Source organism: Alosa pseudoharengus, unplaced genomic scaffold (assembly GCF_046254945.1).
Source record: "Alosa pseudoharengus isolate Yale_2024_CS ecotype anadromous, Long Island Sound unplaced genomic scaffold, YU_APseudo_1.1 YU_APseudo_1.1_scf_11, whole genome shotgun sequence".
Lineage (NCBI taxonomy): Eukaryota > Metazoa > Chordata > Actinopteri > Clupeiformes > Clupeidae > Alosa > Alosa pseudoharengus.
The window spans coordinates 33,203,623-33,217,997 of record NW_027468576.1 but is presented as its reverse complement, the minus strand read 5'-3'; the positions used below and the strand labels follow the sequence as shown (position 1 = coordinate 33,217,997).

The 14,375-nt window shown below is 46.1% G+C and overlaps 2 protein-coding genes across 2 annotated transcripts in view; one reads left to right on the top strand and one right to left on the bottom strand.

Moving 5' to 3' along the window:
• The first annotated feature begins 211 nt into the window (after positions 1 to 211).
• arpc5b (actin related protein 2/3 complex, subunit 5B) lies at positions 212 to 5,914 on the top strand. The gene is made up of 4 exons (XM_076278924.1): positions 212 to 469; positions 2,136 to 2,208; positions 3,203 to 3,379; positions 3,749 to 5,914. The coding sequence occupies exons 1-4, from the start codon at positions 330 to 332 to the stop codon at positions 3,809 to 3,811; spliced, it is 453 nt and encodes a 150-aa protein (XP_076135039.1). The 5' UTR covers positions 212 to 329; the 3' UTR covers positions 3,812 to 5,914.
• Positions 5,915 to 6,019: 105 nt separating this feature from the next.
• The window catches only part of hmcn1 (hemicentin 1), a 133,004-nt gene continuing 124,648 nt past the window's right edge, over positions 6,020 to 14,375 (bottom strand). The window contains exons 96-107 of the mRNA XM_076278925.1: positions 13,647 to 13,768; positions 13,011 to 13,248; positions 12,067 to 12,129; positions 11,838 to 11,957; positions 11,442 to 11,576; positions 11,186 to 11,299; positions 10,819 to 10,944; positions 10,363 to 10,491; positions 8,403 to 8,762; positions 8,001 to 8,120; positions 7,673 to 7,799; positions 6,020 to 7,268 (exon numbers count right to left, since the gene is read on the bottom strand). Coding sequence (XP_076135040.1) covers positions 6,899 to 7,268; positions 7,673 to 7,799; positions 8,001 to 8,120; positions 8,403 to 8,762; positions 10,363 to 10,491; positions 10,819 to 10,944; positions 11,186 to 11,299; positions 11,442 to 11,576; positions 11,838 to 11,957; positions 12,067 to 12,129; positions 13,011 to 13,248; positions 13,647 to 13,768 — 2,024 coding nt within the window. The 3' untranslated portion in view covers positions 6,020 to 6,898. The remainder of the gene's footprint in view (positions 7,269 to 7,672; positions 7,800 to 8,000; positions 8,121 to 8,402; positions 8,763 to 10,362; positions 10,492 to 10,818; positions 10,945 to 11,185; positions 11,300 to 11,441; positions 11,577 to 11,837; positions 11,958 to 12,066; positions 12,130 to 13,010; positions 13,249 to 13,646; positions 13,769 to 14,375) is intronic.

Here is a 14,375-nt window from a genome sequence, read left to right as displayed (position 1 = left end):
CCATTTTTTGTAATATGCAACTATGTTCATTTAATTTGTCAGTATCACTACATGAAACTACCCACCATGTGGCAAGTATCAATATCTCTAACGGTCACTTGTTTCTTTGTAAGCTGTATCAGTATGCGTTAAAAAATAGGCCTACATCATTATATGATGCAATGCCGCACCAGTACCGATAGAGGCGCTCTTTGCGGAAGTAGATGGAATGCTGACTCGCTTTTTGACAGAGGAAGGAAGAGGAATCAAGCCAGCCGACAGCCTTCCATAGTATTTGATATCGTTAATAAAATCTGCCTAGTGTCTGTGGCGTTTTAAAACACGGAATCATGTCGAAGAACACTGTGTCCGATCGTTTCAGGAAAGTAGATGTGGACGAATACGACGAGAACAAGTTTGTAGACGAAGAGGATGGGGGCGAGAACCAACTCGGTCCAGATGAGGCAGAAGTTGACTCCCTTATCAGGCAATATCCTTTCAGATTCAGGCACGAATTCTTGTACCTTTAATCGGTTTTAATGTAAAACCACGACATCCATTCATGCCTTCAAGTGCCTTGTTAGTATAAGTACAACGTAAAGCATACTATTGATTCGTTATGACTGAATGTGAATAGCCTTTACGCTAACTTAGCTGTAGGGTGTGGTGGAGCGATGGCTTATTTTTTTTTCTTTGCTTGCTTGTTATTGTTCATATCTTTCAAAAACCAAAGGCGTTGCATTTCCTTGCTCTAAGTACTAGTATTGAGATACTTATTGAAATTGACAGTCAACTTGCTTTCCGTATTCAGAAGATGTGAATGAATAGACAAGAGCTGTAGCTAGCCGCTTAGCACACTAACAGTGTAGCTGAATTACTTAGTGGTAGTGGCGAAATTGCTAGTGCTCAGAATAATTAATTAGCTAGACTGATGTCAAGTCTTTCGCCTTGCAGTATATGCAGTATTTCTAACCAGTCTGGCGGCACAAGAAAGCTATTGTGTGTAATCATTTCCATATAAAAGCCTTTTCAAATCCCTCGACTTCACAAATTCCAAACGGGAGTAGGATATAGCTATGATACAGTATTTGTTTTTTGAAGAGTATATTATTCATTTTAGGCTATCTTATTTAGGAACCTGGGGGAGGAGGGCGAGCTTTTGTGCAGTCTGCCCAGACTTGTCGTAAAAATGCATTCCTCAAACGTACGTACTTCTCCTGGCTATCTGTATGGTCCCTCTCTGCCTGGCTGCCTTTTATGGTCAATAAATACATTAAGATTTGCATTGCACTGCACGGTGCTGCAAAGCCCATGTCAAACTGCACTTTTCTGCAGTTAGATGAATTTAGTGAAGCGCCAGTAATAGCATCACTATGAGGAAGTTGATTTTCAGTCCATATATGTCGGTGTGTGTGACTCAAAAGGTACTTCCTGTTTTATGAAGACCACATTAGATTGCGTGCTAATTTTCTCCGAAGTTGAAAGCCATACGCTTTAGGCCTAGATGCAGGACTTTCAGTATTTTTCTAGTTGTATGCAGTCGTAACTGACTTCTCTGAAATCTCTGATTATGACACCGAAGCAGTGTTGCATATTATATGCTCAAACTGACATGATAACAAGTTCGATCAATGTCAGAGTTAAGTCTCCTTGAGGCATGTTGTTGTTTTCTGTATAGTGCTCCCTTGTGGACTAGTAGTGGAATTCAAAAAGATGTGTATCCAGAGGCTTCAGGTTGCTTATCATGAATATGGATACTCAAGAAACCCAGGTGCTGTAGTGCAAGTGCAGGCGTTATTGAGCAATTTTATGTTTGCATTTATATGTCGCTTGGCAACTGTCAGAACATCATTGTCAAATCAAAGATTAGAGCCATACATTATCTTACACTCTGATATAAGTGTCTTTTTTAAGAAGTGGCAATGCTTTCTTTTTAAATGCATGTTATGTGTTGTGTGTGTTGTATGTGTTGTCTGAATGGAATAGGAGTCTAGCAATAAAGATGATGACAACGACGACATGCGATTGATACCTTAGGTCTTCTTTGTCATGGGGGAATTAGTCTGACTATCTTCTGCATCTGTCACCCTTAGGGGGTTTGTTGTTTACATTGAGTGCTTGTTAGATTCTTTCCCCTTAACTCCTAACCCTTTTACGGGGAACCTGATGGGTGCTCTGCAAGCTGTCCTAAAGAACCCTCCAATCAACACAAAGAACCAGAACGTCAAGGTTAGTCCAGTTGGTGATCAGTTTAAGTTCTGCCTCTATTCATCTCATTTGGCATACAGTACATGGAAAAACAAGAAAAACTTTGATTTAGTATTGGGTTGCCTCGATAGTGTTCATTTATGGTTTCCTTTGGTTTAATTTGCCTTAACAAAAATACATTTTTTATTAGTTTATTTTGCTTGAATTACATTGAAATACATTTTCATAAAAGGTGAATTTTTTTTTTTGGAATTAGATCTTTCAGAAAGTTTAAAATGGCAACAGTCCAGGTAAAAGTGAAGCTGTGACACGTTATATTTCAGAGGAAGCTGCTGGTGAGGGCTTGGATAAATACAATGTTTAAAAGCAGATGTGCTCTTCCTTTGAACTAGGCTGTGTGGGTTTCATGTTTGAAGCCCACAGACCTTCTCTCTGACCCTGTTACAGGCTCTACTGAATGTAATGCTGCTTTGTGTGCAGTTTTTTTTTGCCTTTTTAAGTAACACCAAAAATGTTGAATGGAAGTGTTCATGTTGAGGTGGGAGGTTGAGATCTGCCATTTATCATGAAACCACTTGTGGATTTCATGATAAATTTGTGCTTAAGGTTGCAGAAAGTGTGTTAAGAGTGTGTGTGTGTGTGTTTTGTGTGTGCGCCTGTGTGCGTACCTGCATGCTTGTATGTATGTGAGACAGAGAGGTTATTGTGGCTAAATAGACCCTGAATGCCAAACATTAGAACATGAGTTTGAGACGCTGTTGTATTGGTGACTTTATCCTACCTTGAGTTGTATGTGAACCACTGCACCCTAGTCCATGTGGTTCCGATTCTGGAGGGATTGTGGACCAGATTGGCGGTGCACTGAGTGGACTGGATCGGACCCCACACTCCCGGCACGTCCATGCCAGTCCACTGGCCTCGGTGTGGTTCGCTGCGCCGCTAAGGACTAGTCATCACCTCTTAACATATGTTATGTGTCGTGTCGTGTGTGACGTTATGCTGTGCTCTGCTGCAGGACCGCGCCGAGGGCTTGGTGCTCAAGGTGCTCAGCTCCTTTAAGAGCAGCGACATCGAGAAGGCGGTGCAGTCGCTGGACAAGACCTCGGTGGACCTGCTCATGAAGTACATCTACAAGGGCTTCGAGAAACCCTCGGAGAACAGCAGCGCCGTGCTGCTCCAGTGGCACGAGAAGGTGAGCGCTCACGACCTTTGACCCCTAAGAGCAGGCAGTTGGTAACATCTGGATTAAAGACTCCTAAAGAACACACACACACACACACACACAATCTCTCCTCTTATCTGCCCACCATTTAACACTGTCTGCCACCCAGATGTTGGACAACCAGGTTAAACTGGATTTAATTGCATTGTATTTATGGCTGATTACAAGTTATCCTATGAATATGAATTATAAAAGAATATTTACTATTTTTCTGACAGAAATGTAAATATAAATAAACCTCATGTTTATGCATATACTGGTGTTATGGGCATGCAGATAATATGTTTTCTCCATCTCTCCCTTGTCTTTGTGTCCCCTCTGTCCTGTCCCCTCTCTCAGGCTCTCTCAGCCGGAGGGGTTGGCTGCATAGTGAGGGTTCTGACAGCCAGGAAGACAGTTTAAGCAGCTGGCGGGTAGCTCTCTGTCAGACACACACACACACACACACACACACACACACACATTAACATACATGCACACACACACACACACACACACACACAGGAGTATGAGCTGGTACTTTAACACGGTCCTGTGGTGAAATGCCCTTTCCTCATATCTATTCTTTCTCTCTTTAGTTTCCAAGCTATTTAACAGAGCTTTTACACACACACACACACACACACACACACACAGAAAAACATGCTTCATTGAGCTTTCAGGCCATCTGTGTTCTACTTACACCCGAACACACACAAACTCAAACAGCAGTGCCATCACTTTAGTTAAAGTTAGTTTTTTAGCTTCGCTTCTCTCAGGAAAGCCTCCCGGCTTGTCACCTTAAGAACACACCTAGCAGTTTTTTTTTTTTTTTTTTTTTATTACTACACCATATTCAGTGGAGTTGGACTTTGGACTCTGCTTCCTCCACCCCCACTGCACCCTAGTCCATGTGGTTCCGATTCTGGAGGGATTGTGGACCAGATTGGCGGTGCACTGAGTTGAGTGGACTGGATCGGACCCCACACTCCCGGCACGTCCATGCCAGTCCACTGCGCCGCTAAGGACTAGTCATCACCTCTTAACATTGTGCACTCAGACAGAGATGCCTTTGAGAAGGGACTCGGCCAGACATCTGGGACTTTGCTGTCAGTGGGACTTACTTACCCCCCCCCCCCCCCCACCACCACCACCGCCCTCCTTTGCTGTCAGTGGGACTTACTTACCCCCCCCTACCACCACCACCACCGCCCTCCTTTACCTTTTCCAACCCAGCCTGAGTGTGACTGATGCATTGTGCAAACCAACACAATTGTTGGTTGTTGCGGACTCTCTTAGGACAATATAGTTGTTATGTCTGTTGTTATGTCTCTCTCTCTGTTAGTGTGGTTGTTTTGTCTGCGTGCTGGGCAGATGGGACACATCTGCTCTGTAACCAGTGCACCACCTCTACGTGACCTCAGACACAAGAGTACTGTGCTCACTGTACAGCAGAGAAAAGAACATCAGTCTGAACTCACAACGGTGCTTCAAGGATTTAGCCTGTTTGGTTTACATTGCATGCATCTGTAGAAGTGCACAGTCGGGAAGTGTGGCGGGGGGTGGGGGGGTTGTTGACGGAGCGGAGACTAGCCAGACAGGGATTGAGATTGGGAGACAGGAGGGGTAGGGTTAGGTTGACAGTGTATATGAGCTGCTCTTCGGGATTAGGATTAATATCCACGAAGCTGCGTGCTCTCTTCTCACCACCGCCTCGCTTAATCCCGGCTTCCATCATGCAATAGGGCATTAGCTACCTTGCTTAGAACTCATGATCTCCCAGACATCAATCTTAATGCACAGCATTCACCTGCACACATGCGACACAGAGAGCATGTAAGGAATTACGAACAAACTTTTGTATTATTGTTAGTTTGCATTTTGTTTTTTGTTATGTCACATTGATCGAGTGGCCTGGGCAACAGCTCTCTACTCAGCTGGTCGTCGTTCTGGAAGATTCCAGGTGTTTCGACATCACATCCCGTCAAGAGTGCGTTGCCCTAATCCCTCTGTGTCCTAATGGTGTGACGGATTTGAGCAGTGATGGACATTAACTGTGTGTGTGTGTGCGTGCGTGCGTGTGTGTATGTGTGAGTGTGTGTGTGAGTGTGTGGGAGTGCTTGATTCACTTTGCTCCGGCACTTAATGCCGAGTTGTGCAATGGATTCCACTCGTCTCTTTTCTGTCTGTTGTTTCGTGTCTCACTGCAGACCCAGGAGTGTCAGTGTTTAGCCATGTCCAATGGTTATACAATTGGGGACCACATGTCTATATGCCATTGTTTTTTTTTTTTTGGAAAGGACTATCATGTTATGTTTTACTGTCCTGCAACCTTTCCATTTGCACCCAACAGCCATTGCCGGCAAAATGTCATGATCACGTGACCAAATGCAGAAGAAGTAAAAAAAAAAAAAAAGAACCAACCAACCAATCACAATGTACCAAACTGGTGTAAAGATTGCCTTACGTAATATTCCTTTTTTATGTTTGTGCTTTTGTGGTGAAATTAAAAGATTTATAAATATGCACGTGGTGTAGGAGGCTCTGTTGGATACATTGCTTATATGTTTTCCTGGTGATTGAAACATGATCATCATGTTCTACACACAAGAAAGTTCACACTAGTTGATTTGTGTCATACATTTATTGTTTCATTTTTTACAAAAAGACATGAATAGCGTACAGTATAGAATCATATTACAGAATAAAAACACTTATATACAAATATTCAAAATAGAATACATCTTAGGTACTGACTGATGTCTGTGGCTGTATGGGACCGCAGGAGTAGTGGACTGTGGGCTGAAGTACTAGGGTTATCTGAGGATAAACGTACACACATACGAGTGAAAGCGGTGGGGCTATTATGCAATGGGTTTGTATGCTTACCTGAGGTTGGGTGTCAAATGGGTGGGAGAGGGACAACCCAAGCCCATTGGAGTTTCATGTCACCCACACAAGCACCATCGCTTATTCCAACTATGCCCCCTCTCGCTGATACACCGACCTTATCCATTTTCAAGCACATATTAATAAGTTAGTAGGTAGACGTAGCCATTTGGTTGCATTTTTTTCTCCAACCCTCAACTTGAAATATGCCTGAGTAGGCCATCTAACCGTTTGGTTCTGCCTCATCCATCTCATCACTTGAAGCTCCCTGTACAGGCCAACAATGGAAGAGAGGTTTGGAAGACCTCCAAGACACCAGGGGGCGATGTCGAGCCATCCCCTATACCCATTCAGTTGGCAGTTCCTCTGACAGGTGATTGGATATTTGGATTCAATTTTTTTTGTTTGTTCAAGTGTGTCCAACAAAATTATCACACATGCACACAGATACATACACACATACACACACACACACAACACACTCCCACACATTCATATACACACTCAACCCAACTCTTGCTGAGAAAGAGACATGACTGTGTCCATTATTTTCCATCCTTTTTTCTCTCTCACTCGTTCTCTTTTTCTTTCTCTCCCCTCTTGCCATCATAAAGTGCTCCTTTAATAGGGATAGGCGGACACGGCAATGTAGACGATGAACGTGGTGTGGTAGTCGATGTTGCCGTCGGTGCCGTACGACAGCGCCCGCACCTTCATGCGGTAGGTGTGCGGCTGGCGCAGGGGCCGCGTGGTGAACAGCACCCCCTTGAGGCCCTCGTCGCGCAGCGCGAACGGCATCTGCTCGTCCTGCTCCTCCAGCGCCTGGAAGGTGGTGCGCGGGTGCACCACGCCCTCCTGCGTGTAGGCCACCAGCCGTATCAGGTCCTGGTTGGCGGCGATGCCGAACGGCAGCGACAGGAGCTTGTACTCCAGGGCGTAGGGACTCAGCGCACACTCCAGGTCGTTGGGCGGGCAGTTCTTCAGGCAGAAACTACACAGCAAGCAAACAGAACACAGCATTGACAACGCTTAGTTGCTGCTAAAGTTCACATTCCAATAATGGATTTAGCGGTGAGGTGTGTAGTTTACACTGATAAACATGCATGCGTTTCTACAGGTAATGACCACCAGGGGGAGTGCTCATTTACTACACTGGCAGAAATGACTGAGATTGCTTTGCTCTAAAACATGTGGCTTGACGAAGCTCAGAACCATGTAATGTTTTGAATCATTCTAGTAGACTATTGCACTTCTATGCTTTTATTTATTATTACTGTTTGCTTTTGTTTAAAGCACATTGAATGACCTCTGTGTATGAAATGCGCTATATAAATAAACTTGACTTGACTTGAATTGCATATCGAACTGTATGATTCAGTTGAATTAATGCCGTACCCTGTTGCACCATCTCTCTGGTAGTTGGGGGGGCAAGGCGTGTCGATGCACTGGTAGCTGCCCCTCATGTTGAAGCACATCCTGTTGGCTCCACACTGGATGTTCTGCTCTTGACACTCGTCTATGTCTGTGGAAAGACAACAAACGCAATGCAAATCTAGGTACATGTCGGGTAACAATTAGAAGGAAGCCAATAATTCACAGTAGGTTTTGCGGTCTGTTCCCAGAAGGTTTTCCAGCACGGTCACTGACAATACCATTGAGACTGACCAACTGAAACGTGTAGATAAGGTAGTGTCCTGTGTGAACTGTGATGGCGTGGTCTTACCCTGGCAAGTCTTGCCGTTGGTCATGAGGCGGTAGCCGGAGGGGCAAAGACACTTGTGGCTGCCAGGTGTGTTCACACACTCGTGCTGACACGTGTCACGATGCTCACACTCATTGATGTCTGCGGATGCGGCCACACACACACATTAAGACGCACACAACGACACACACGCGCATTCACAAACACACATCAATGCATGCACAAATACATATATGTAAATGCCATGGCCTACTCTATTGCATCTAGTCAGTTCACACATGAAGCCTATTCTATCCAGACGTATTTGCTTTCAAACTTGCACACATGTATCCCATCAGTCCTACATGAGTCATGCGAGTCACGTCGCTCTCCGCAGCTGCCCCCTCTCACCCCCCCCCCTCCCCCCTCGTTGCCCATAGTTACCTACGCAGCGGCCAGTCCCTGGCCTGAGCCCCGGGGGGCAGGAGAGAGGGTCAGGGTGCGAGCGTGGGCGTTGCGGGTGTGCGGCGTGCCGGCGCGAGCGCGAGGGTGTCGCCGGGCGCTGGTAGGAGTCGAAACTCTGCGCCGCCAGGCTGTGGTAGCGCCGGCCGCCGCCGGACGAGCCCTGCCACCCTTGGTAGCCGTAGGTGAGGCTCTGGTAGCTGGACAAGCGCTCCAGCCCGGCGCACGACTTGCCGTCGCCCAGGAGGTGCTGGCCAGGCGGGCACACGCAACGGAAGCTGCCGGGGCTGTTGGCGCAGCGGTGGGCACACGGCGGGGGCACTGCCTCGCACTCGTTAATGTCTGCCACCACAACAGAGCCGCCACGGCCAGGAGAGTGGACGAAGATGGAAAGGGGAGGGAGTGGAACACAGAGTGAAGGACAGAGAAAGGTATGAGGCAAGAGAAGAGAGGAAGAAGAAGAGATGACACAGAGGAGAGGAAGAAGAGGAGAGAGGGAGAGCAAGGGGTGAAGGACAAAGAGGGGGTATCAGTGAAATGCCCCAACTTCACTTCGCAGCAGGAAGAAAAAACATGGATGGCAAAAACATGGATCATGAATGGATCAGATGGATCAGATTCATCATGGATCTGAATAAGCATTGGAGCACACTTTACACTCACACAATGCCAGCCGGCAACATGGATGTACCAGGACTAGTTAATGAAAGAATTAATGGCGTTAGATAGGCCAGAGGTTTGAAGTGGACTTCAAGAGGTCCAACTGTGACCATGAATGCCATTAGAAAAGCTGAGAGTGCCACAGGCCAAGAGCCCAAAAGGTCAAGTGTCAAAGGTCATAGGCAAAAGGTCAGACTGAACAAAGGCAGACACAGAGGGAAAGGACAGACACTAATATACTGACAGAGAAAAGGACAGAGTTGGGGGGAAGGGCTTTGTTGTGATGACAGACACAAATCTATCCTTCGTAACTCACTCAGTCTTCCTTGACTACAAAACTGTTGCCACTTTCCCATTTTAACTGATCTTTCACCCAGGGTTGTGCAAAATTCGAATTGCAATACTACTTCCTACTTACCTCAATTGAAATGCAAGTGAAATTCAATAACTGAATTGGAATTTAAGAGCCAGTTTTTTTTAAATTGCTTTTACCTACTGTATTTTAAATCTCTTACAACTACTGAAACATTTTGATTGATCTTTCATTGATTACAAATCTTTTACAACTACGCTCCACCACTTGGATGGATCTTTCCTGACTATGTTTTTACAACTACTTCAGCATGTTGACTGATCAGGAGCGTTTTTGTCAAGTGTCTGCCTAAAAGCGAAGCAGCAGCAGCAGGTGGTGTAAGCCAAGCGGTGGAGACAGTGAGTGATGCTGAGAGCGGAGCTGAGGAGGTCATTCTCAGCACTGCTGCTGTTATTTATTCAGCAGAGCCCAGACTACTGGCAGAGGGGTGGCTGGGTGACTGGGAAAGATGAGATGGGGAAAATGAGTGAGTGACAGCAGAATGGGAGCAGTGTGAGGGAGCAGAAGCAGCAGCCTTGCAGCCAGTGGAATGCAGCTGTGTGTGTGTGTGTGTGTGTGTTCGGTGTTTGTGTGTGTGTGTGTGTGTGCGTGCGTGTGTGTGTGTGTGCGTGTGTGTGTGTGTGCGTCTCTGTGTGTGTGTGTGTGTGTGTGCGTGTGTGCGTGTGTGTGTTCGGTGTGTGTGTGTGTGTGTGTGTGTGTCTGTGTGTGTGTCTGTGTGTGCCCTTTAGTTGACATGTGTGGAGGTGCTTGTCAGTGCACGTAGCGCATGCTTGTAAGTGAACTCCCTGTTATGCACTGGTATGCACTTACAATGCATGTTGTGTACAAGTATTTACTTGTAATGTGTCTACTTGGGGCAGCTGCTATGTATGTATACCTGTGTGTGTGTGTGTGTGTGTGTGTACATACCCAGACAAGGTCGGCCCACGCCCTGGGAGCGGTACCCCCGTGGGCAGGTGCAGTGGTAGCTGCCGCGTGTGTTCTCACACACCTGGTTATACCTGCACTGGTGCGTGCCATCTCTGCACTCATCCACATCTGAGACAGACCACAAAACATGCATGACATTTGGCCCACTAATACACTGCCAGATAATACTACTGTATACTACAATACAGCAACACTGAATTCAGTTGAATATTTACACTGAAATAAGTCTGTCATTCCTTTAAAATTAAAAAATATTTCACTCAATTCATAACTAAAACTAAAGGTCAATAATCAATATTAATATCAATGTATTCAAACTGGGGCGTGCGTTTGTGGTTCATGGGCACTCCCACAGATCCGCCAAATGACGTTTCTACCCCTTGACTGTAAGTATGACTAAGTTTGACCTAGTTGCAGGTGCCTTCAAGCCCTCACCTACACACGTGCCGTTGCCACCTTTGGTCATGCCCGATGGGCACAGGTCGATGCAGGTGTACCCGCCACGCGTGTTCTTGCACTGCTGGTCCGATCGGCACACCCGCTGTCTGCACTCGTTAATATCTGGGGACAGATGGGGTAATGTTACATGCAGAGCTGTGACCTACATACACTCTTCCTCACAGAGGAAGACTTAGAGCTCTACACAAGAACAACTCAACCCCATAAAGCCACTCTCAGGGGGGAAGACACTAGACAGGAGAGTAGAGGAGTAGCTTAGCTGTATGCTGTTTATGACAAGAGATGTCTTTTCTGGGCGAGCGCTAATGCTTGTGGCGTTTTTAAGCCCAGAGAGGGTGCTAACCGATGCAGCGGCGGTTCCTGAGCTGGTAGCCTGGCTCACACGCGCAGCGGAAACTGCCGATGGTGTTCAGACAGTGCTGGTGGCACGGGTTGGACTCCTGGCACTCGTTCACGTCTGCAGAGGAGAAGAAGAAGAACGAACAACGAAATGAGGGCATGTTCTGATCGGCTGGCCAGGTTGAATTAGCTACTGGCGGTAAGACATGTCCGACAGAGAACAGTCTCATAACAGCGAGGTAAAGGAGGGGCCTGCTGACCTTGGCAACTCAGCCCGTCCGTCGTCCTCCTGAAGCCCCGCCCACATCGCATCACGCATCGGTAGGAGCCAATGGTGTTCTCGCACTCCTGCCCACTGTGACACACGTGGCCTCCCAGCGCACACTCGTCTATGTCTGCACGCACACGACAAGGTCAAAGGTCAGCGTTCAGATTTCTAAATATATACCACATATGTGCAAATATATGTGAGTGCATGAGGGTGTATGTTTGAGAGAGAGAGAGATAGAGAGAAATAGAGAGAGATTCAGAGAGAGAGAGAGAGATAGAGAGAGAGAGATAGAGAGAGAGAGAGAAGAGAGAGAGAGAGAGACAGAGAGAGAGAGAGACTGAGACTGAGAGGGAGAGAGCGAGAGCGAGAGAGAGAGCGCTCATACCTTGGCACGTCCTTCCATCAGCTGATATGGTGAGCCCTCGGGGGCAGGAACAGTAGTATGTGCCGATGGCGTTGTGACACGTGTGAGAACAGGGGTTACCTTCCTCACACTCATTCTCATCTTCATCAAGCATGCACACACACACACACACACACACAAAATAAAAATGAATCTTGTGAACAAGTCTTAAGGGTGCTGGTGTGCTAGTGAGACTCTGGCTTGGTCGTACCTGAACAGTATGGACCAGTGGGGTCCAGCTGGAATCCACCGGGACACTGGTTACTGCGGTCACCTGGAGAAAATATGTGCAATTAAATAATTAATTGCTAACTGCTTGATTATAATATTTTTATTATTATTATTTTTGCATTTTTGCAGGGACAAACATTTTGCGGACATTTTTGCCCCTCAACAGACCCCCACCCACCCCAGCCAGACCATTGCTCTACCCTTTCCCTGATCATCAGAAGTACACACAATAATCTGAATTGGAGATCATGATGTAGACCTAGAATGTCTTGTAAAATCTATACTGAGCAACAATATTTTTGTCAGACAGAGAACAAAGAGAGGAAAAACTAACAAAAAGGCTTGGACAATGAACACAAACATATTAATGAGGCTGAAAATGGGTAAACAATGGAAACAGCCATTAAGTAAGGGATAACGGCCGCCGAGGTGTCCTGTTATACGGAATAAATCCATTAAGTCCATTAATTCCGTATAACAGGACACCTCGGCGGCCGTTATCCCGCTTATCACCCGGTTGCCACTATAGGCAATAGTCATGCCTTTATAGCACGCAAAGGAAATAGTTCCGTTTAAAAAGAAGCCTTCTTGTTGTACAACTTTCTTTGGGCCTATAACAGCGATAGCATGGACAGTTAGCTTGTTGATACAGTTGAGCTTGTTTACAGTTGATTTCATTGTTGCGAAGTCTGCTTCCAGGCTCATCCGTCGTCTTACTATGGTTGTTATAGTTACCATTCATAAGCATTGATATGGAACGGTGATTAAACTTTTTTTACCAGATCTACTTCATAGGTGTCCTGTTATTCAGAATTAATAGCCACCCCACCAGCCAATCAGAAAAGAGTATTTCTTCTCTCCGGGTGATAAGAGGAAAATAAAAGGAAGAATAACAGGAAGGGCCTAATGAGGAGCCCTGCTGACCCTTGGCAATGCTGGCCTGGATGGTGTACTCCAGCACCTCCTCCAGGGGGTGGTAGTGAGCGGAGATGGAGGCGGCGTGGAGCGTCTCCACCAGGTAGGGCATGCGGCCGCGGCTGCGCTCGTAGCTGATGGTGTGGTTCCACGAGTACGGCACGCTCACGCCGTCAACGCTGAACATGCGCGTGGACTGGGCATACAGCTGGCCTGCTCCAGTCTGGATGTAGTCCTCAGAGTAGTCCTAACACACACACACACACACACACACACACACACATACACACAAACATTAACATAAAGAAACATAGATGAACATACCGGTACATTTACATGAACACACACACACACACACACACACACACACACACACACACACAGACACACACACACACACACACACACACACACACACACAGACACACACACACACATACACAAACATTAACATAAACAAACATAGATGAACATACCGGTACATTTACATGAACATACACACACACAAAAAAAAACACATACATACATACACACACAAACAATGTGGGAGGGAAGTTAGTGGCGAGTAGTGCCATCAGTGGTCGGAAAGTGACCTGGTGTTCTAGAGCAGGCCCGTGGTCAGCTGTGAGGGGTCAGAGGTCGTACCTTCAGGCTGATGTCAGCATTAGAGGGCAACTGGAGGATGTGTCCGTTCACCACGATGTCCAACAGCAGCACGCCGTCAGAGTCCAGCCCACGGGCAACATGCGTCATGCGCAGGATCTCCCCTGAATGGACAGCACGCGGGAACACGCACATTAATACACACACACACACACTCAAATATCTGTACACAAGCACATAGACATACAATTAACCCTTAAGCAGGGGAGTTTTGAACATTCTAACAGACGGTTCTGTTCTGCAACAATATAAGGTTCTAAAATTCTATGTTCAATTCAATGAACCCAGATATTCTTTAGAACGTTCAATTTCCACCATCACACCAGTGTGACGGTACCGGCTTAAGGGTTAAAGAAATAACAGATGAACAGACACATAGATAAAACCAGTTTTGTTAATGTGAGTGTGTGTGTGTGTGTGTGTGTGTGTATGTGTGTGTTTTTGTGTGTGTGTATGTTTGGATTTACTCTAAGTTGCTTTCCCTTAATGGTGTTATCTTTAAACCATTAACACTTACTGGTTTTATCTACTGTATGTGTCTGTTCATTCATTTCTTTAACCCTTAAGCCGGTACCGTCACACCGGTGTGATGGTGGAAATCGAACGTTTCTAAAGAATATCTGGGTTCATTGAATTGAACATGGAATCTTAGAACCTTATTATTGTTGCAGAACAGAATGTTCTGTTAGAATGTTCAAAACTTAGAGTAAA